We start from the raw sequence: 23,714 nt of genomic DNA on the forward strand, positions 1-23,714 counted from the left end.
CGCTGCTCTGGTTCGCCAGAAGCAGCTTAGTCATGCTGGCCACATGACTCGGTAAAACTGTCTGCGGACAAACGTCGGCTCCCTCGGCCAGTAAAGAGAGATGAGCGCCACAACCCCAGAGTCAGTCACGACTGGACCTAATGGTCAGGGGTCCCTTTACCTTTACCTTTACCTTTACAGTAGCTGAAGGACCATCGCCCACGGGTAGAGAGCAATTTTGCATGCTGGAGATCCTTGGTTCAATCCCTGAAATCTTTGAGTGAAACCCTGGAAAGCCACTGCCAATCAGTGTGTACCTGTAGATGATGATGATAATTAATTTATTATTTATACCCTGCCCATCTGGCTGGGTTTCCCCAGCCACTCTGGGCGTCTCCCTTCAGATGTCTTCTAAAAGTCAGGTAGTTGTTTATTTCCTTGACAACTGATGGGAGGGCGCTCCACAGGCCGGGTGCCACCACCGAGAAGGCCCTCTGCCTAGTTCTCTGTAACCTCACAGTGAGGGAAGCACCAGAAGGCACTCAGCGCTCATCCTCAGTGTCCGGGCAGAATGATGGGGATGAAGATGCTCCTTTGGATATACTGGGCCGAGGCCGTTTAGGCCAGGCATAGGCAAACTTGGCCCTCCAGATATTTTGAGACTACAGCTCCCATCATCCCTAGCTAACAGGACCAGTGGTCAGTGATGATGTGAACTGTAGTCCCAAAACATCTGGAGGGCCAAGTTTGCCTATGCCTTGTTTAGGGCTTTAAAGGTCAGCACCAACACTTTGAATTGTGCTTGGAAATGTACTGGGAGCCAATGTAGGTCTTTCAGGACCGGTGTTATATGGGCTCAGCGGCCGCTCCCAGTCAACAGTCTAGCTGCCGCATTCTGGATTAGTTGTAGTTTCCAGGTCACCTTCAAAGGTAGCCCCACGTAGAGCGCATTGCAGTAGTCCAAGTGAGAGATAACTAGAGCATGCACCACTCTGGTGAGACAGTCTGCAGGCAGGTAGGGTCTCAGCCTGCATACCAGATGGAGCTGGTAGACAGCTGCCCTAGACACATGGCCTGACTCTGTACAAGCCTGCTTCCTACGTATGCTTAATGTGGCAGCTATTTCATGAGTTCTGCACATTTGCCCCCTTGCAGGTCAGAGATGGAAACAATGTGAATGCTCCTTCCTTGGGGAAATACTGTGGCGAAACTGTGCCTTCAGTAATTCAATCTATGCGTAACAATCTATATATCAAATTCAGAGCTTCATCTGCTGAAAACCTTGGTTTCCTTGCTGAATACAAGTCTTTGGATGCAGGTAAATGTTGCCTCCCTTCCCCCACTCTCTCTCCTTCCGACTCCCCGCCATTGTCACCAATTTACCTGGACTGATGTAATGAAAAGCAATTAAATTGTATAATTAAATGCACTATTTCTGGAGAAAGTACAGTCCTTACAAAGGGCTTAAATGCACAATGCAAACGCTTTTATATAAAGTTACAAAGTTTTTAACAAAAAAAGTATATTATAATCAAACTGCTTTAAGGATTTATAAACTGTCTCCATAGCTGCCTTGTGATGCCTTGATTTATACCCCGTTTTCCTCTGTGGTATAGCATGTGGAGGGACTCTCACAGAACCAAACGGAATCATCTCAAGTCCTGGCTACCCAACGATCTACCCGCATGGTGTCAGATGTGCATGGACCATCTTAGTTCAGCCTGGTTTCTTGATTCGTCTGACCTTTTCGTATTTCTACTTGGAATTTGATTACAACTGCAACAGAGACTACCTTGAAATCTATGACAACAGCACTATGACAACGCTGGGGCGGTATGTATATATATAATCTGCAACCTGATACAGCAGGTGTGGGGAGCTTTTGGCTCTCCAGATGTTGCTCCCATCATCCCTTTGCCGTTGACAGTGTTTGCTAAGGCTGATGGGAGTTGCGGTTCAGTAACTTCTGGAGGGCCAAAGGTTCCCAGCACCTGCCACACATGCTAATATGGAGGAATAAATCCTATAGAATTCAGTGCAACTTGTGAGTAAACAGGTATACGACTGCATTGTAAATGTACTTGACGTAGCCTGCTATCACATCAAGCTGTTTTACAACCTTTTAAACCCTTCAGAGTGGCTGGGGCAACACAGATGGGCAGGGTACGAATTATACTGTCATCATCATAATCCGCTATCTAACTTTAATCAATACCCAGTCCTTTCTTTGTCATAACTTTGCCAGCCATCCTCTTTAAGGTATGGTAAAACAGAACAGTCCATTTTTTCTGCTCCTTATTACTTTGAAGGCTAGAATATTAGCTGGACATTTTAAAAATGTATGGAGGTGACATACTCGGTTGCACATTTTTCCACCAGAGGTTATTTTATATTTGTTTATTTATTGCATTTATATCTCGCCTTTCCCCCGAAGAGCTCAAGATGGTGCCCATGGTTCTTCCCCTCCCCGAATCCCCACAACAGCCAGTGAGGTAGGTTAGGCAGAGAGTTGGTGACTGGTCCAAGGTCACCCAGTGAGCTTTATGGCTAAGTAGGGATTTGAAAATGGGCCTCAAAGGGGGTTGATCTAACAGGTCCATTCTATGCTATTTATAATTGTTTTGTCTCAGGTACTGTGGGAGGTCGGTCCCACCATCTATGACCAGCAGTGGCAACATGTTGATGTTATCTTTTGTGACAAACCGCAATATTGCCTCTGAAGGGTTCTCGGTTAATTATGTTTCCTTGAATTCATCCACAGGTACGCTTTGACAACCACTGTGTCCAGGACAGTTGTTATTGTTAGGTTCCCTGAGGCTGGCTCCTCGGGAAGCAGATGCTGGGGTGGGTGGGGATGTGTTTGCCACGTAAGCTGCCCTGCAGCCCCTGATCCATCTTGCTGAGCTCAGGTGTTGCATGGAGGTAGGTTTGGGACAAATAAGCTTCACACAGCAATCCAGTTGGCTAGTGTGCTTAACAGCTGGCAGTCCCACATAGGGAGGAATGCAGCATTCAAGCCTGGCTGTAACTAGTAAAGGTAAAGGGACCCCTGACCATTAGGCCCAGTCGTGGCCGACTCTGGGGTTGCGGCGCTCATCTCGCTTTATTGGCTGAGGGAGCCGGCGTACAGCTTCCAGGTCATGTGGCCAGCATGACTAAGCCACTTCTGGCAAACCAGAGCAGCGCATGGAAACGCCGTTTACCGAGCAATGGGAGCTCACCCCGTCGCGGGGATTCGAACCGCCGACCTTCTGATTGGCAAGCCCTAGGCTCTGTGGTTTAACCCACAGTGCCACCCGCGTCCCTCTGGCTGTAACTAGCCCATGATTAATTGAGGCTTGCCTTCTCCCAACAGGGCCGCAGCTAGTGACTGATGATAATGTCAGGGAAGAGGAGATCTTACTTAGTCCTTGGATTTTGAGTGAGCAAAGGCTGGCAATGAATGTCATGCCTGGCAAATGCATTCACTCCAAGCTGCAGAGGGATAAAGATTCAATTTGAAATGTCCGTGGCTGAATGTTTCTAAATGGGCTTGCTTTTGAACTTACCCACAAAGGGTCTTTGTTTGGACTCCTTCTTTTCTCCGAGTTGGTAAAATTAAGTCAGTTAATTATGCTACCCTGTGCCAGTACCAGCAGGATTTCAAGTGTTGAGATTTTATTCCATTGTCTTCAAAAAAATAATAATAGAAGAAGATAGAGTATGTTCTGTAGGGGGGGGGTGCAGGGTGAGTTGGAGGTTGCAAATATTAGGATAAAAGGACTCTCGGGGAAAGTAGCAAAACTCTTTTGACAGGGAGAGATCAAATTAAAAGAAAAATCATGCCCAATGTAAGACCCTTCACCTAGCTTTTAAAATTAGAATCTTGGCAAATACTGGATCTGAATTGTGTTTCTGGAGGAACAGGAGAGGGAAATGGCCCCGCTTTAATTTTCTGGGTTGCGCAATGATGCATAAGAAAGAGACAACAAAATGGTGTTTTAATCTTCCACTGGCTGTTTACACAGTTCAGCTTCCAGCAGCTTTTATTGCCCTTTCCATGAGAGCCAGCTTTGGACTGGCAGGGATCAGAACCAGACGGGTCTAGCCATCTTCACACCCTGGCAGAGAAAGTTGTGCACAGCTACTCAGTACAATTTTACTCTCCCCTGGGCAAGCTGGAATTGATATACTGAAAATGGACGGAAGCACAAAGTTTCTCCTAATGGTTAATAAAAGCACCAAGACATCAGGCGATTTCCTGTTATTGACAAAGATCACCAACCCAAAACTTTGTGCATGCACTATTTATAATTCACATGGATAGCATTTAATCTAGGAGCTGGATGCTGTGTTACTGAATAGGGTACCTCTGTTCCAGTTGGGAAATGAAAAAGGAAGAGTTACTGTAATAGTGTTGGACAAATTTACATGGAAGGACATTAGCCAAGCAGGATCTTTTAGTTTTATATTCATCTGTCTTTAATGTGCAGCTCTAAACAAAATAAGTGCACTAGGCATTAGGCAACCACATCATCGCTGCTTAGGTTTCAAGATCCATCCTCATTTACTGTGGAAGAACTGCACAGAAGAGATAATATTTAAATTTAGAGTTAATTGGTTTCTTCAAGAAGAGAGGAGAGAGAGAGAGAGAGAGAGAGAGAGAGAAAAGCACGTTTTCCCTTAACTATATGCACATGTTACTAGAAGGATAGCACATATTTTCACAGAAGACATTGTAATAGGAACTGCCCACCTACTTTGCAATGGGAAACCTCAAACTGGGGCTCCGTCTGCACAAGATGGATATATTTTAATGCTTGAATCAGGGCCTAGGTTTTCTCTCTAGCACAGCATTTCACAGCTTGGCATTCATTGCCAGGCTTTGCTCACTCAAAATCCAAGGACTAAGTAAAATCTCCTCTTCCCTGACATTATGATCAGTCACTAGCTACGGCCCTGTTGGGAGAAGGCAAGCCTCAATTAATCATGGGCTAGTTACAGCCAGGCTTGAATGCTGCTTTCCTCCCTATGTGGGACTGCCAGCTGTTAAGCACACTAGCCAACTGGATTGCTGTTTGAAGCTTATTTGTCCCAAACCTACCTCCACGCAACACCTGAGCTTAGCAAGATGGATCAGGGGCTGCAGGGCAGCTTATGTGTTTTTGATCTCCACCTCCCATCACACCTGACTGTTGGATGGGCTGGCTGGGGCTGATGGGAGCTGGAGTCAAGAGAAGTTGGGGAAGGGCCACAGGTCAGAGAAGGTTGCTCTGACATCAAGTGTGCTGTGAACCTTGTGCCCGGGTCGTTTTTGCCCCTGCCATTATCTCTTGCTAGCTATGTGAACCTGTCCTGATTTGGTCTTGCAGAAAAGAAAACAGCAGAAAGGAACTTGGTTTGAGCTGAGGATGAAGTCCTTACCATCCCTTGTTGTTTATTATTATTATTATTATTATTATTATTATTATTATTATTATTATTATTTATTAATAAAAACTTTTTTGTCTAGATGAAATTTCTGTAAGTCATATATAAATAGGTGAAATCTTCTTTGAATCTTCAGTCTTGATAGATGCATTTTAGCTTAAAGCAGTAGCAAAGAACAAGCAAAAATAGCTCATTTTGGGGGGAGGTGGTGGTTAGTAACAGGGGTTGTTTCTAACTCTTTGTATCCTATGAAGATCTTTTCAATGAGGCCAAGATTTCCAATGTCTTTTAAACATTGCCTGCCTGTTTCGTTCCATTTCCTTTCAAGTCTGTTCACATGAATACACGGAGGCGACCGGTGAGTTAACATCTCCAAACTATCCTGGCCACTATCCCAACCGAATGACATGCATCTACAGGATCCACGTGGGGAACAACAAACAGATTGCTTTGCACTTCACCAACTTCTCTTTGGAAGAAGGAGCCAGGTGTTCAAGTGATTACGTAGAACTCAGGCAAGTTTCTGAGATCTTCAGGTTCATGAATCCACTTCACCTTGTAATGTACCTAAGATGCTCCCTCTTCCAGCCGCTATCCCTGGACACCATACGCTAAATATCCATTGCAACATAAGGAGCTGTCTTCTACCTGGTCAGGCTGATTGTCCATTGATCCCAGTACTGTCTACTGTGATTGGCAGTGGGTCTCAGGCATATCATGTTTCCATCACTGCTACCTGATCCTTTTAACAAGGAGACACCAGGGGGGCTGCAGAGTTGTGGGGCTGTGCTGCTCACCTCACCTCCCTCCAGCTGCATTGCTGCTGCATAACGGGACAGAGAGGGCAGTGACAGTGAGTTTGAATTCCATCATTGGGGAGCTGACCCAGGAAAACCCCTGCCCCACACTCCCACCAACTGAAGCTCTTTTGGTGATTGAACACACAGCAGGGTTTCCTTTTAACCATCATTGTGCGGTTCCTCCTGATTGCAGAGATGGAGGTTACGAGACATCGCCATTGCTTGGGAAATACTGCGGCTCAACGTTGCCTCCAATGACAATCTCCCAGAGTAACAAACTGTGGATAAAGTTTGAAAGTGATTTTTTGCATACGAGCACTGGATTCTCAGCTTACTGGGATGGAACATCAACAGGTAAAATTAGAACGCCAGATAAAGAAAGCGGTGTCTATTACTGTCAGATAGGGAGAAAGATATTTGTTTCTCTATCTTGTTGGCAAATCCTTCCCGAATAAAGCTCTTCAGCCTTTCTTATTGGGATCTGTGGGTGAGACTATAATCAGCTCCATTTGCCTGCTGAGGACAGCTAACAGGGCATCTTCAGTGGTGACGCCACAATGGTGGTACTCCCTCCCAAAGGAGGCCCACCAGGGTTCAGTTATGCCTATGCTAAAGATGCTGGGGAAAATGTAGGCAGGCAGAAATAGTTTTGGGTTTTAATATTTAGAATGTTGCATGCTATAATTTCTTACATTAATGGTGTGACCTTTCCATAAGCCATCTGGGCTTTTGCTAAAGAAAAAGCAGAGTACAGTATACATTTTATAAATGTGTAAATCTGTCAATTACTATCGATTGCAGTATTGAATGCTGTTCTATTGACATTCTTAATTTGGTTTTATAGATATTCATAGATTGATTTTATTGCATCCTAAGCCCCCTTGATGCATCTGATGGAAATACTGTCAAATAAGTAAATAACTAGTGGCAAGAAGGGGCCATGAAACTGCTGGTCCTTTAGGATGAAAGGGACACTGCTTCACCAAACTAGGCTCCTTTGGGAGAAAGAGCAGGGTATAAATTCACTCAATAATTCTATGATTCTACAATTCTACAGTCCCTTGGGGAAATTTATGGTCTCTTCTTGATGGAAGTGAAATTACTGATTACTACCAGCCCAGCTTTCCTTCCTCAGTGATGATTCTTTGGTCTCTTGCCCTCCTGCCACTTAACCTTCAGCCACATTCTTGGTATCATCCAGAGCCACTGATTTTCAAACTACCAGTTCCCTGAGTAGAAAATGTTGCATGGCATATACCACTTTCCTCCAATGTGGATGCAAAATGTTAAGGATTTCTCCCTTACTGGGCATGCACTTTGGACCTTGACAGAGGTTGGTCAACGTGGCTGAGCTGTGTTTTCTTTGTACTTGTTTTCAGGTTGTGGTGGAACCCTTGCAACTTCTTCTGGAATCTTTACATCTCCCAACTATCCATTGCCTTACTACCGCAATTCAGAATGCTACTGGCTCCTCAAGTCAAGTCATGGAAGCCCTTTTGAACTCCAGTTTGATCAGTTTCACCTAGAGTCTCATTCAAGTTGTCAATATGACTATGTTGCTGTATGTACGATGGCTTATTTCCCCCCAATAAGGTTGATTATCCCCAAGGATGGTCAGTAAGCCACTATGTGGCTTGCTCTGGAGCAGCTTTCCTCAGCTTTCAGCCCTCCAAATTTGTTGGACTACATCTCCCATCACCAGTAGCCATTGGCCATGCTGGCTGGGGCTGATGGGAGTACTAGGGACTGTTCTAGAGATATTAAAGAAATGTAAAAAGAGACCTTCAACACCAATAGAACAATTCTCCACTAATAACCAGTTTACACAATGCCTTTTTTCTTTACAAAAATATTCCAAGCCATCCAGTGCCTGGGGGAAGGTTCCACCATGGTGGCAGGAACTGTTGCCCATAGCTATGTATGGATGTCATTTCCACCCCTCATTTTACCATTACTTAGTCTCAGGGGACACAGCCCTGGAGTTGCAATTTCCCCTATCCCAACTTCTTCCTAATCGAGGACTTTTCATTCTTGGCCATATTGGGCACTTTTACTCTATATGCAGTCAGTCACTATGGTTGGTCTCAACTGTTCTAGGAAAGAAGAGTGCAAAGAAGTAAAGTAGAGAAGAAAAGAAAAAAAGAAAAGAAAAGAGAGTCCTTCTGGTTGCTGTCCGAGTTCCAGTTGCTCCTTTTAGCCCCAAGAATGAGACTATAAATGTGGCTAAAGCAAGAATGGGGAGCCCATGGCCCTTCAGATGTTGTCAAAGTCCCATCATCCCCAACCATTCATTATACCAGTGGGGCAGTTGGTCCAACAGCATATGGAGGTCCTTAGCTGCTGATTCCAGTGTTGGGACCACTATCATGAAGTGGGGGAACAGGGAAATAGCTTCCCTCACTAATAATAATAATAATAATAATAATAATAATAATAATAATAATAATAACAATAATTATTATTTTATTATTTATACCTCGCCCATCTGGCTGAGTTTCTGCAGCCATTCTGGGTGGCTTCCAATCAAGTGTTAAAAACAATACAGCATTAAATATTAAAAACTTCCCTAAACAGGTTTATGGGTTTGGGAGCAAACTGCTACTGTTATAACTCCCCCCCATGACCGATCTTTTCCCTTCTACACTGTCCCTTCCTAGAGCTAGGATCAAGTTTGGAAGTCAGTAGTCAGTGATTTTCTCCATGCAATGGCGAAGGATAGGCAGGGACTTCAGCCGATGTTCCTTCATAAAGTGTGCCATCACTTTAAGAAATTCTAGAATGCGTTCTGCCACTTAAATTTTGCTTCCACAGAGAGCTGTCTTCTGTAAAGATGAACATTTTTCAGCCTGAGCGGGAATGTGTCTTGCACATCAGGCTGTTAGCAAAATGCTTTAATGAATTATAAGAACAAAGGCAGTGAGTTCCCTAACAAGAACTCCATTGTCTGTCCATATTCAAATTGTTATATAAATGACCTGAGTATTTTTCTTAATAATTAGAGCATTAGAATATTTTTGTTACCCCCTGGTGAATGCCCCCCCCCAAAAAAATGACAATCAGCATCCAAATGCTGGACATTCCAGCCACTTCTGTTATTCCTGAAAGTGCATATGAGTCTGGCAAATATTTGAACAGTCAGCATTATCCTAATAGTGCTTATGAGCAGGGTCATGCCGAAGTTTTATGAGGTTTGATTCTGATGAAAATTGCCATGTCACAGTGGTCTAACCAAAAGTCCCTTCCATTCTTTCATACACCGTTCCAGTACCTGTGTGTAGCCACTGATCTGGTTTGCAAGACTTCGTAAGCCAAACTCTGGGCTCCCAGAGAAGAGCCTGCAACCACTTTGCTTCCAACCACGGGAACACTTGGTTAAAGTGTCTCCTTGCTAGCCACACACTGCAACCAGGAAGAAACTATGGCTGCGTTTCATGTTGAGCGAGGAGAGAGCTTAACTTTGAGACCAGGTTCAGATCACACACTAAGCCAAACCTCATCTCCACATGGCCATAGCTGTCAACGTTTCCCCCTTTTTAAGGGAAATTCCCTTATTCTGAATAGGATTCCTCACAAGAAAAGGAAAAGTTGACAGCTATGCACATGGCATGGGATTTAAAAAAACCAGGGCGTAGCAAAGTGGCTGACAGCTGAATGTCTGCATGGCTCCAGTAAGCCATGATTTCACTTACTGTAGCATGACATACAAATACAGCCATGGTTTCTCTGCAGCTACTTTTGCACCCGTTTTCTTGGTTTTGCTTTTCATCATGGTGTTATCCTGGCTATTCAGATATCGCATCAGTAAAAGTGGCACATAAATACAGCAAAATAAATAAATTACAGCACCAGGATGAAATAATTGCCAAAACAGATTCAGGTAGGCAGCTGACGCAGTTGAAGTAAATTAAAAAATTTAAAAAATTGTCCAGTAGCATCTTAGAGACCAACTAAGTTTGTTCTGGGTATAAGCTTTCGTGTGCATGCTACTGGATAATTTTTAATTTTTTAAATTTATTTATGCCAAAACAGAAACATCCCACAGCAGACATCTCATGGTATCGTGAATCAAATATGTGTCTGTCTAGCCTTGTGTGAGTTCAATTAGCCGAACCCCATGGATTGTACAATAGGATTGCAGTATGTTCAACATGTGCTCATTTGCATACATTCTTGAGGAAATACAAGATTAATTCCCAATGCACTGCACATCTACCCTATGCTAAAAATGTTCTATGATCAATTTAGCAGTTTTTACTTCTATGTTTCTATTGCCCTATAACTATATAGGTCTATGATGGCAACAGTACCAATGCTAAGATGCTGGGCAAATTTTGTGGTGACCAGATACCACCCACCCTCCACTCTACTGGGAACAGTTTGTATGTAAAACTGAGGACAGATGTCAGTTTGGGAGGAGGAGGTTTCTTTGCTCGTTATAAGCAGAGTAAGTACTAACAATTTGATTTCCGTAACATGAATGTGGCAACCAGTTCCGGCTATCTCTGTGCGCCTACCTTTGCTGATCCAAGTTAAAAAGTTCCTTCCTCATTTCCATTTATTCAAGTGTGTAATGACAAGACCAAGAAACATGACCATGAAGTTGAACTTCAGACCAAATTTTAAACCCTAGTGGCCATGTTTGGCCTGCAGGTCAGAGGTTCCCTACTGTTTCTATATAAGATACACGGTATCCCATTTTGTTCCTTCTCTGTTTTTTCCTTTCCCCCATCCCATCTTTCCCTCCCACCCCCATAAAAGAATGTTGGTAGTACTGCTGCTGTGATCCAGCTTGTTATGAAGATTTGCTTAAACCAGAAACTTGTCCTATGAGACAATGATGATAAACTGTATATAATATATTGTCTGGGATGGACATAGCAGATGTTTTAAGATAGCTTTCTCTCTCTCTCTCTCTCTCTCTCTCTCTCTCTCTCTCTCTCTCTTTCTTTCTTTCTTCAAATACATGTTTATAAAGCCACTGAGATTTTTGGAAAGAGTGTTGGGGGATATTACATAAGAGATGATGAAATAGGTGGGATTCTCCTCTACAAAATATCTGTGACTCTCATTGTTAGTTATAGACATTACAGTTGTACCTTAGTTTTTGAACGCCTTGTTACTCGCACATTTCGGCTCCTGAACGATCTAAACCCGGAAGTGAGTGTTCCAGTTTTTGAACTTCTTCTGGAAGCCAAATGTCCAATGGGGCTTCTGCAGATTCCGATTGGCTACAGGAGCTTCCTGCAGTCAATCAGAAGCTGCACTTTGGTTTCCGAACATTTTGGAAGTTCTGGAATGAATTCTGTTCAACTTCCAAGGTATGACTGTATTAGTGTTAGTTGATGCTTTGAATATATAGAACAGAAAACTTTAGAAAGTATAACCTTTTTCCCCCAAATGTTTTTCACAAGTTTGCCAGGGTGTGGTCATTGCCAACCGTAGCCAAGGCATCTTGGAGAGTTTGAACTACCCTAATAAGTATCCTCCGGATTCACTTTGCACCTGGACCATCCAAACTACAACTGGCAACACACTCAACTACAGCTTCTCAGACTTTAGCACAGAAGGAGGAGAAAACTGTGGGCGTGACCATTTAAAGGTATGAAGAAAATATTTCCTGTTTTGCATATGGTGTTGAAAGAGGATCTATCAAAAAAGGAACAAGGGCAAATCGAGAAGGAACTCTGTTTGAGTTATCAAAGGGGAAGATATTTGAGGTTGAAAGAAGCCTACTAAACTAAATGCTGATTCACACTGTATTTGAAATGCATGACTTTTTAACATGGATAATTTGTAAAACTGCACACCCTTCCAGAAATGCCCTTTGCCTCTTTTTTATTTTGTATTGAATTTTTAAAGCATACAGTACAACAAAAAACAACAACAAACTAATCTGAATAAAAAGAAAGAAAAGAAAGAAAAGAAAGAAAAACAAAGCCTCTTTCACAGGTAGATCTTAACCCTTGTCTCACACAGAAGGTGTAGACCCTCCCAGCTCTCATCTGGAAGCTTCCCTTTCTTCTCCCAGCTGCCCAATCTGGAGAGATCTTCCCTTCCCTGCCTATCACACAGGGTCCCTCACCAACCAACCATCACTTTCATCTGCAGAAATGCCCTTTGCTTCTTCTGTCACCCTCCCCAGCCCTATTTTTTCTCGGGCTGCCACTGATGAATGCATTTCTGCTCCTCCACTTTATGTACATTTAGAAAATATCTTAATACTTCAGTGACACTCAAAGCAAACATTACCACCAGTAGATCCTTGTTGTTGTTTTCTACTTTCTACAGATATAGTCAGTGATTTAAAGTTTGAGGTAAGTCTCCAAGGCATTGGTTCCTCTAAAACATGGGTTGCCAATGTGGCACCCGGGGGCACCCAGGCACCCTCAGAGGCCTTCCACAGCACTCAGTGGGGTCTCCTCATCGGCTCCTTCTAGGCATGAAAGAATCATTCTGTTGTAGCTAATAGAATGGGCTGTGGTGTGTGCTTGGTCATGACATGTGTGAGTGGGGCCCATGACAGTTCCCTAGTTTGCAAATAGGGATGGGGAGACATTCAGTTCACTTTTTATTTAAATGTTAACTTGCCATATCCACATTTTCTGAAACACAATGAGAACCAGAGCACAGCCCCCACTTTCAAATTTGCACTTCTCCAAATTTTGCAATGCAATTATCCAGCCAAGTCTTATTCTTCTTTGGCAATCACTCATAGCCAAGTAAGATTGTCTTCCATAAACATGGTTTTAACAGTGAGTCTGTAAGTGATTGTGGAGGCCAATTCTGGATCCACACGTCCTTCCACAGTGGGGACATAGGTTCCCGGGCAGGAGTTGATCACGGTGGGGGTTTGCTAAGCATGCCTTCTTCTTAGTATGTTTCTCCCTTTTGTCCTGAGTTTGAGCATCTTCAGAGCCCATGACACCTTTGGGAAAGGCTGCTCTCCAGTTGGAGCGCTTGCAGGCCAGTGTTTCCCAGTTGTCAGTGTTTGAGAGCCAGTGTGGTGTAGTGATTAAGAGCGGTAGTCTCGTAATCTGGTGAACCGGGTTTGCATCTCTGCTCCTCCACATGCAGCTGCTGGGTGACTTTGGGCTAGTCACACTTCTTTGAAGTCTCTCAGCCTCACTCACCTCACAGAGTGTTTCTTGTGAGGGAGGAAGGGAAAGGAGAATGTTAGCCGCTTTGAGACTCCTTAGGGTAGGGATAAAGCAGGATATCAAATCCAAACTCTTCTTCTTCTTCTTCTTATACTACTTTTTTAAAAGATTTGCCTTGAGACAGTCTTTAAACCTCTTTTGTTGCATTACGCTTTCCATTTTTAAGTTCGGAATAGAGTAGTTGCTTTGGAAGATATCCGAACAACGTGACCAGTCCCACAAAGTTGATGTTGAAGAATCATTGCTTTGACACTGGTGATCTTTGCATTTTTGTAACGTGTACAAAAATGCATATGCTAGGATGAAGTGTTGTGTAAATGCATATATCCATGAAAATAATACACAAAAACACATATTAGGTGGAAATGCTGTGCGAAAATGTGTATATTAGGTAAAATTGCAGAGAAGAATGTATGTAGAAGAAGAAACTTGAATGAGAATTATGGTGTGTGTGTTTTCCCCTCAATCACAAACTGATGTGGAAATGTGGAAAAGTGAATATCAAATCGGCACAATGAGAAGCTGAGACAAACTGAATGTGGCATATTCATCCAACCCCATTTGTGCACATGGACCTCAAAATGTTGGCAACCCCTGCTCTGAAACCAGGGAGACCAATGCTTATGCATCTGATCCTGACATGGTTAAGAAATTTTCTACCTGGCAATCTGAAAGCAGAACTTAAAACCGCCATAGTAATGTAAAGGATGCAAGAGAAAGATGGTCTCTAATTACAGCAAACCTCAGATGACTAAGAGCTCCAAATGCTTCAAAATGCCTCCATGAGGGTGGTTTTACTCTGAGACATGCAAGTCCCACAGTGAATGACTAATAGCTTATTTTTAGTTGCAGTTTTTCTTCAGCTGCCACACCCTGCCTTTTCAGGGCAACGTGATTAAAACGTACAACGGGGCAACTGTGAAGTATCAGCGTAGCTAATTCAGTTGCTCCCATTTTGGTTTTGGTTGTGTGTGTGTTTTAACAAATGTCCTGTGTATTGTGAACCTTAGAAATAAGAGGCTTCATGCTTCAGTGGCTTGCAGAATCATAGAATCGTAGAGGTGTCCAGCCCCCTTGCAATGCAGGGATCTTCAGCCCAACGTGGGGTTCAAACCTATGGCCATGCTCTACCAACCAAGCTAGACTAGCTATTGCATGTAGCAAAATGCTAGTCAGGTATAACAAGCCTGCAGTTAATTCAGATGGAATACTCAGTAGAATTATGGGAATGTTCATAGGCTTCGTATTCTTGGTTTGATGTGCCATAGTCTCACTTAGAACCATAGAACTGCCGAGGTGGAAGAGTCCCCCAAAAGCCATCTAGTCCAATCCATTGCAGTGGAACAAACTCAGCTAAAAAATCCCCGACAGAATCCTGTTTAAAAACCTCCAGTTAAGGAAAGTTCACCACTTTCTGATAGTCCCTTCCACTGTTAAAAAAGCTGTCTGGTAGTCAATGAGAGCCAGCAGAGAGAGAGATGGGGGTTCTCAGGTGTATCACCAGCATACATCTGTCCCTGGAGGAACCATAAAGGAAACCTGCATTAACCTCTCTTAATACACTTGGAATCCTTGCATGCTCAGCTACTTTTTATCGCCGCTTAATCCAATTGAACTGTGGGATTCGCTCCCACAAGATACAGCAATGGCTGCTGACTTGGACGACTTTAAAAGGGAATTGGATCAGTTCCTGAAGTATAAGGCTACCAGTCCTATTGGCCATTAGGAATGAGCAAATCAGCCAGTTTCATTTTCTCATTGTTCCAGACTTACGTTCAGTATTCTGAATTCCCACACCAATTTACAAAAGTCCTCATAAATATTCATCAACATTTTAGTTCAAATTTCCCCTAATATACACAGGTTTGTATGCATTATTGCAAAGTATTTCCCTCTAGGATAATGCCCTGTTGTATATTATTGTTACAAATATATCCATGTTTATGCACACTTTACATCGGTATATGCATTTTTGTACTTAGGAGACCAGCACTGCAAAATTCAGAAAAGTACACACACACACACACACACACACACACACACACACACACACACACAGCATAATTTCATTTTTGAATGGGAATTGAATCCATTTCCTTTTTTTTTTTAATAAATTTTTTATTGGTTTTACAACATTTTTTAAACAACACAAACAAATAAAAAGACAGACAAACATGTATAATTTCATAGCCTTTTTTTCATATCCCTCTCTTCTCGGACTCCCCCATACCTCCCCTTTCTGCATTCCAATTTCCAAAATTATTTCAGCAGCTTCTAAATAATTTTATCAAATATATGTCTTATTAGTCATTTCTTCAACTTAATCTTATGTCACTGTAATCCCTTTTTCTTTCTCAACACCTCGACATTTTAACATTCATCAATTTTATAATAGTTCTTAAGATAAGTTTTGAATTTCTTCCAATCCTCTTCCGTCGTCTCTTTCCCCTGATCACGGATTCTGCCAGTCATCTCAGCCAGTGTCATATAGTCCATCACTTTCATCTGCCATTCTTCCAAGGTGGGTAGGTCTTGTGTCTTCCAATACTTTGCGATGAGTATGGGAATTGAATCCATTTCCACAACCCTCGCCCCTGCATCTCTACTGGTCATGATGGTTACATGGTATCTCAAGGATGAGATATCTTGTGCCTCTGATTACCAGTCATGGGAATCACAAGCAGGAGATAGCTACTGTGCTCCTCTTCGCTTTATGAAATTCCCAGAAATATCTGTGGGAAATGGGAGACTCTAGCTACGATTCATTCTCTTTGAGATATAAAGCATGTTTTAAAACCAAAGTGATGTGAAGCAAAACTTGGAGAGGTCAAGTGACTGGAATGAGCGAATTATTCACAAATTCCTTTTCACTTTGAAGGGGGGAAACCTCACTGCTTAAAAATGCAGCTTTCCTTCTGAAACTATGAGAAGGCAATCTGTGGTATTTCCTGCAGGATGGTTTTGGACGGGCACAGGGTTGTGCCAGTGCAGTTCTCAAAACAACATCCTTGGCTTGGGTGCATACTGACCTTTAGCCTGCCCAGCAGATCAATATCAGCACTGTTATATTTGCTAAGGATTAGCAGAATTTAATAGCTTTGTTATTCACCCCTCTCAGTGAGCCAAAGCATGCCAGCCGATCGTGAATATTCCTAAGATATTTATGAAATGAAAACTAAGTCGGTCTGAGAAGTAGACTCTGCTGGAGGCTGCTGAAGAAACAAAGAGGAAGGCTAAATCTGCAAATTTCAAATGGCAGGCTGGAGGAATAGCTGATGCTGTTGCCAGTGGTGCAGCTAGATAATTTTAGTTCCTGGACTTAATGGGCCTCCTCTCTGTTTAGATGTCCTTGTGTGTTTCGTTCAGTTATGAAGCACATCCTCCAGCAACATCTGGAGGGCCGCAGATTCCCCAGCCCTGGTGTAAGTCATTTAGCAATAGTTAGAAGATGAGAAGGATGGTGACTCAGTCATGGTGTGCTTTTTAATCAACTGCTTCCTCTTTATGCTCTCACATTCTCCAGTTGGGGTTGCCCATCGGTACCGAAGTCTCTGTCGGGCATTGAGCCATTATATTAATTTCCTCTAGCTGAGCATTTCCCAAGACAAGGATATATTTCTGTATTGGGTATAAAGCAGCAGCTGGACTTATTACTGCTTTTTGCTAACCCCTGGAGTGCCTGTTTGGTGAGCTGCCATGTGGAGCAAGGGCAAATATGCCCAAATACAGCCATTCTTCAAAATTCACACTTCTCCAAATTTTGCAATACAATTATTGTCCAGTCAAGGAGTGTAGACCAAAATGCATATACTTGGATAAAGTGTGTGAGAAAGTACATCTATTAATGAAAGTAACATATAATAGCACACAAAAATGCAAGTGTCAGATGTGCCATTTATTATGGTTTTTTTATTGCAAAACTCTGGGTTCAAGGTCTTTTCGGGGAAAGGGAAGGGAGTACAAATGCAACTATGTAATAACCATGTGTTAAATTATAACTGTAATAATAGCTTTCAAGCCTTTTAAGTAGAGATCTTTCCCAGGCTGTTTCTGTATTGGAATTATTTTTAGATGTTTTATCATTTGTGTGTTTGCCATCCTGGGTTCCTGTGGAAGGAAGGGCAGAATAATAATAATAATAATAATAATAATAATAATAATAAGGCTTTGCTTCTTCCTGTTCTTAAAATGCAAGCCAGCAATCACTATCATGATACCCATGTGTCCTTCAGGTCTTCCCTTGGCACTCATGAAGCCTCTGAGACCCCCATCTCCCTACTCACTGCCCCCAATGTCATGAGGTGTTGGGTGTGGTTCTCTTTTTCTCTCTTGAGGAGACCACAGAGCTGAAGAAAGAATGTGGAAAAGAGACTCTTTCCCATTTCCTCTTTCAGCTCTGCATACTTTTCAAGGCTCGGATTAATTATACTGGATTCTATTTACCCAAATCCCTTGGGAAAATAAAGTGTGTATGGAGCCCACAGCACTCACTCGGAATTCTAAATGTGCCCATGGGCTTAAAAAGGTTGGCGACCGCTGATGGAAGCCATAAATAAAAAGGCCCGTTTGAAGACCTCAAGGCAAGATATAGAAATGACTTAAGATACGAATATCTCTATGGCAGTACTAAATTCAGTTGAGTTGGCTATTGGCTGTGCTTTACTGAGGACTTGAATTATGCCTGAGATGTTCAAAATTCTTCACAAAAATGCACAGCTGTTCTTTTCCTTTAGAAAGCGGGGCCGCTTCACAAATGCTTGTAACCCTAGCTCTTGCCTCACTCTCGAACAGTTAACAGCTGTCTCGCCGTTTTCATTTGAATTTCCTGTGAATAACTGTCCCGCTCTGAGAACCAAATTGGAAGCAGTACGACATGAAGTGGTTTCTATGGCAACCATTATTTATTTGAAAATGGCTGGTTTGTTTTGATAGAAACTGCGTAGAAGTACGAAGTTTCTGCTGTCTGAGATCAAGTTTAGGAAAGAATTACGAGGGGGGTGTTCACCACCTCCGCAAGGATTTTTACCACAGCCTAACTTCTGTTGTCTTTGCATTATGTTTACCAACTGGCTGGCAGTTCGTTTCTGCAGCCAATGGAAGGTGTTCACATTAGTGTTTAAAGCTCTGAACAAATTAGACTCCAAACATTTGAAATACCACCTCCTTCCTTTCTGTTGGTTGTTAAACTCAGCAGGGATGGCCATCTTGGTAGTTCTGGCGCCCTCAGAAGTTTGGGGGTGGCAGCCCAAGAGAGGGCATTTTTTTGAAGCAGCTCCTAAGCTGTAGAATTCTCTCCCTTCATAAATGTGTATGGCGTGTTTTCTGTGTAGTTGACACTTCCTCCTTCCCTTCCTCCCCCCACACCCACCCACTGTGTTTCTCAACTGTAAATTGTTTTAGAATCATAGATCTAAAACCACCACAAGAATAATCTAGTCCAACTCCCAGCAGTGCAGGAATCTTTTGCCCAACGTGGGGCTCAAACCCACAACCCTGAAATTAAGAGGCTTAGGCTCTACTGACTGAGCTATCCTAGCCAAACTGATTTTAACTGATTTTTATATTTAATTTTTAAATTGTTGCAACCTTCCCTCATGGTGAAGGGTGGTTAAGAAATCTTAATACATAACAACAATAGCACAATATATTGGTGCAAATTACCCCGACTGACACTTTCCCCCCCCAGAAGGAGCAAACAAGAGGGTTCAATAGGCGGTTTGTTTAGTACCATTGGCCTTGGCTATATCATAGTAGTCTTGGGGTGGCTTGCTTGTTTTATCTGCTGTTTAATTTTTTATTATTTTATCAAGGAGCATTTTGTACTGGTTTTCTGAATTTTATTGTGTTTGGATCCACTTAAAAACCTTTCCTCCTAATCTCAATTTGGAGAAGTGGTCCAGAAAGACACCATGGTTGACGATACTGAGAGTCACTGAGAGAACTAACTGAGTAGCACTATCCTTCCCATCTATTATCCAACAAGAATGGCAAATGCCTTTTCTACTTTCATTTACTTCAAATGGTTTTAGATGGCAATGCATATTGTTTCACTTGCTTCAATATGTGTCAAGCCAGCCCTGCTCATCTTGCAAACTTTGATCCTGAATTTCTGCTCCATACTCTAATTGTTAGTTTCAGCTTCCCTCATTTCTCCAATCCTAAATTCAGTTCTGTACATTTCTGCAGCAATTTCTCCCTCTCTCCCCCCATCTCTCTCTCTCTCTCTCTCTCTCTCTCTCTCTCTCTCTCTCTCTCTCTCTGTTTAAAAATCCTCATGAAAATTCACCAGCATTTTTAGTGCTAATTTCTCCTCATAAAAACATTTTTGTACGTAGCTGTGACTAATATACATCGTTTTGCAAGCACCTTCCCCCAATATGCTGCATTTTGTATGTTATTTTCACAGATATATGCGTACTTCCTCCTAATGTATGTGTTTCTGTGCACATTGTTTGATTGAGGAACTGCATTGCAAAACTCGGAGACGTGCAAACCTTGAAGCATAATTGTGCTTTGGTTTGCATGCAGGTTTGAAAAGTGTGGTTTGGTAGTTCATTAAATGTGAACAAAATTGATTTTCTTTCCCATACCTACATGAGGGCTCCGCCATACGGCGGAGGGGGGGTCACAAAAAGGAGGGGGGAGTGATTTGTCATGCAGGGAGGGGACTATTTGAAAAGTAGATGCTCCAAGATAGTCATCCCCCCCCCATAGAAGATTCTATTGAAATTCTGAAAAAGAGCATGCCAATGTCTTAGCAATGGGGGTATTCAAACATCATTTCTATGGCAAGTCTTTGCTGGACTGTCTCAGAATGACAGGAACCATGAGTCAGAAAATCAAAAGAGTACCACTGTAGGGCACAATCACAATAGAAGGTGAATGCTTCTCCAGGCTTCAAGTACAAATATTTACTAATACCGAGTTAAATTCCTGCTTCTCATTGTGCCAGTAACTAATGCTGTAAAATTATATGCTTAAAATAGAAGTCAGGGTACATTGAACTTTCCATTTTAGAAACAACAACACAACCTTTTTGATTTTCTTACACTCCGCCCCCCATACTTAAAGCAGTGTATTCTTATTTGTGGGAGAGATTTCCCTATAGGAGTAAAACATTTGTGTTGTGAGCTTTCCAAAGGCATTTGATTATTAGAAGCCAAAAATTGAGCTAGGTGGCACTTTGATATTATCTGACAAGGCACTTCTTAATGTTTTTTTCAGGAGACCAGACACTGCAGGTACTTCTTCCCTAAACAGATAATTAACCAATAGATCTCATGTGTTACTTATTGCACTATAGAATAATAGAGCACCCAGAGGTGGCCCCTGATAAACTACTGGATTAGTATTTAAAAAAAAAAAATCAGCCACATTTGTTACAACGCATCTGGATAATACCTGAGACACGCAATGCAACTGATCACTATTCCTTTTAAATGTCCGTTTCAAAAAACTGGTATCAAGTCAGCAATCTATTTCCATTTCATTTCCTTATGCTTGATTTCAGCTTTATGATGGACCCAATGCCCAATCCAGCCTGATAGGCACATTCTGTGGCAATACTGATGTCCCAGCTGGAGGCACAACAGGCTCCAGCCTTCATGTGGTGTTTTTCTCTGATAAAATAGGCGAATCTACAGGATTTCAGATGTTATGGCATGTAAATGGTAAGTCAACAAAATTTCTCTCATTTTGTTTCACACAAAATTTGTTCCTCAAGTGCGATCTCAGAATTTGTCCTTTTTTCTGTGGTGGTATTGACTAGCATCAAGTATTGTCACCTCTGGTTTTTTGTTTTGTTTTGCTGCCTGTGGGAGCCATTTTTGTGCTATCACCAACAGCACTTTTATCAAGACATGAGTACCAGTACCTCATTTTTTAACACACACACACCAACAGCACTGCTCAAAATTCTAGAAATATTTGTTAGAAGAGGCTGATAATTTGAGTTTATGCGTACCAGGAGATTCTGTCACGCTTTCTGTTCAGAATACCTCACTCCTGGTATACCACACTGTTGACTGCAGGACCATTAGTGCCCCAATGTCCCTGTGCACCAGTAGATGCCATGCACTCTATTGACCAAGTCAGCATGCAATGCATTAATAGCCATGTTGATGCAAATTTTGTTTGCCTTTCTTCTTCTCTAGCATTTGAGGAAACATGGCTGTACATAAGTTTGGCTTTGTTGCTTGACCTATTTAACAACAGCATACCACTGCAGGGGGATGAAAACCTGTGGCATTGTCCATCAATTCGGAGAGGGGGCTGGGAAAATAATTAAATAGCCACAGTTGCCTTGTCTGCCTAATCAGTTCACACAATTCAGTTTTTTGACAGCCCTGCAAAGGGGCTGGGATCTGCCACTGAGGCCCCCTGTTTTGGGTTGTGCAGCTGTATGGATTCCTACTCTGCCTTTGAAGGGGAGGTTCCTCTGAAGCACAGGCTGACAGACTGAAATCCTTTGGTATATCCCAAAGGACTTTCTCTTTGGCTGGAAATTTTGAGGAGTTCAGAATCTGAAGTGGCAGGAAGGAGGAACTGAGGGGGGTGGGATTGAGGCAGGGGAGTGAGGGTCAGCAGCATTGCTGAGAAAAGAGTGACTTGTAAATAGGAAGACAGCTCTTCAGCTGAAACCCAGCAGGGGAAGTGTTACTGAACAACAGGAGTAAGATCTCAGGACTGCGAGGTGATGTCATCCTAGAGCCAGACAAAGGAAGAGGAGGAAAGGGCCTTTTTCTTCCCCCTGTGGAGACAGATGACATCACCCTCCTTTGAGGGGCTGCAGCGTTAACTTATCTTTTCTTTTCCCGAACTTCTAAATAGTCTCTAGTTGTTGGCGAGCAGTGTACCTTATTATTCAGAGGGGGTGGAAATCCCCTAAATTATTTAATCTTAGCTGCAGCTTTCCCCTTGTTCTCTGGCCACCCACAATCTTTCACATTCTGTGGCACTGTAACAGGCTTATTGGAAAGGACAGAAAATCCCAGGCAATCAACTGCCTGATCTTCAACTTGCCCTGTGTTTACTGTTTGCTCAAAAAATTATGTAAGTCCTTTTAAATTGTTCTGGAACTGATTTTGTGATGTCCTGTAAAGGCACTAGAGATCCCCCCCCCCAAGTAAGCTCTCCATGCAATTCAAATCAAGAATGTAATAATGTGCTAATGCTCCACTTAGAACACTCTACTTAGCGCTCCTTGGGGCCCTCCCCCCCCCCCCACTTTTCACATGCAGTGCCAATACCAATTGGGACTCCCGCTCTGTTTTCTTAGCCCAGTAAGCACAAGGGAGTGCAAGGGTGAAAGGAAGAGAGATTGCTCTTCAAATGCCTTCTTCCCTTACTTAATGTTCACTTTTCATTTAGTTTGCATTGTGTTTGTGTTTTTAAATCAGGCAAGGTTTTGACTTTCTTTTAAAGTGAGTCGCCTTGCCTAGCCTCCTTGATTCTGCCATTTTAACCAGGGGTGGGCAAAAATTCCCTGCCTGGTTTCAAAAAAAAATATTCTCCCTGTGTAAAAATGGGGGCTGATTTTCTTCTGCTTTCTTGTGAGGAGGTGGAGAATTTTCACTGGAATTGTTGCACTTCCCGGAATGCCTTGGAAGAGACATGATGCAACATGAAGTGGCATTGCTCCCAAGGCATTCCAGTGAGAAGCTGGAGAGAGAACCTTGCCTAGCCTTCTTTCTTGATGTGAAAGAGGCAGAACAAAATGTCAAAGAAAGTTATCTTGCCCTTAAAAAATAATAATAATTCAATCTTTTAGCTTGGTTCTAGTTTGCCCACCTCTTGGCATTCTTTTGAATCTGCCCATGCCTTTTCTAACCTGCAGTATGTATTTAATTTTAGCCTTTGTCATAATGGTTTCATAAATGACCTCCATGTGAACATTTGACAACTTTTGATTTAGCTTGCTCTTACTTTTAGGTTCCTGTGGTAACCATAGGTGAGTTTGGAACAAGAGAGGCATATATCAAATAGAAAGTCACAGGGCTGTGAACACATTTTCAACTCTCTTCTCAATGTACACATGGCCGTAGCACAGATGTGGAGAGCTTTAGGTCCTCCAGGAGCTGCTGAACTACAACTCCCATCAGCCCCAGCAATCATGGCCAGGGATGATAGGGGTTCTTCACACCTGCTGTAGCAAATTGGCAAACTGAATGCCTCTGTATCACTGCTGCCTTCAAAGGCAGCAACTTGATAGTTTGCTTAACTTGTTGTCATTGTATATTTATTGTCATGTCAGGGAGGAGGTGCTTGTGGGATTATCTGCCTCAGGTGCTGAAACAACTTGGCATGTTGTATAGGAGGAAACGTTTGCTGTTGCGGCTTATGTAGCAAAATGTCTTGGGGCAGCACTGGT

The 23,714-nt window shown here is 42.6% G+C and overlaps 1 protein-coding gene and 1 long non-coding RNA gene across 3 annotated transcripts in view; one reads left to right on the forward strand and one right to left on the reverse strand.

Moving 5' to 3' along the window:
• The window catches only part of CUBN (cubilin), a 133,304-nt gene that overhangs the window by 35,174 nt on the left and 74,416 nt on the right, over positions 1-23,714 (forward strand). For both annotated transcript variants that reach the window (XM_083467340.1, XM_083467341.1), the window contains 9 exons: positions 1,135-1,297; positions 1,596-1,812; positions 2,610-2,740; positions 5,717-5,903; positions 6,382-6,542; positions 7,568-7,749; positions 10,476-10,632; positions 11,600-11,787; positions 20,856-21,015. In XM_083467340.1, the coding sequence (XP_083323466.1) occupies positions 1,135-1,297; positions 1,596-1,812; positions 2,610-2,740; positions 5,717-5,903; positions 6,382-6,542; positions 7,568-7,749; positions 10,476-10,632; positions 11,600-11,787; positions 20,856-21,015 (1,546 nt within the window). The remainder of the gene's footprint in view (positions 1-1,134; positions 1,298-1,595; positions 1,813-2,609; positions 2,741-5,716; positions 5,904-6,381; positions 6,543-7,567; positions 7,750-10,475; positions 10,633-11,599; positions 11,788-20,855; positions 21,016-23,714) is intronic.
• LOC310689718 lies at positions 17,228-18,021 on the reverse strand. The gene is made up of 2 exons (XR_014517617.1): positions 17,837-18,021; positions 17,228-17,452 (listed from the first exon to the last, which is right to left on the reverse strand). It is a non-coding gene; the product is annotated as an uncharacterized lncRNA (long non-coding RNA).

Source organism: Podarcis liolepis, assembly GCF_965112155.1.
Source record: "Podarcis liolepis genome assembly, chromosome: 12".
Taxonomy (NCBI): domain Eukaryota; kingdom Metazoa; phylum Chordata; class Lepidosauria; order Squamata; family Lacertidae; genus Podarcis; species Podarcis liolepis.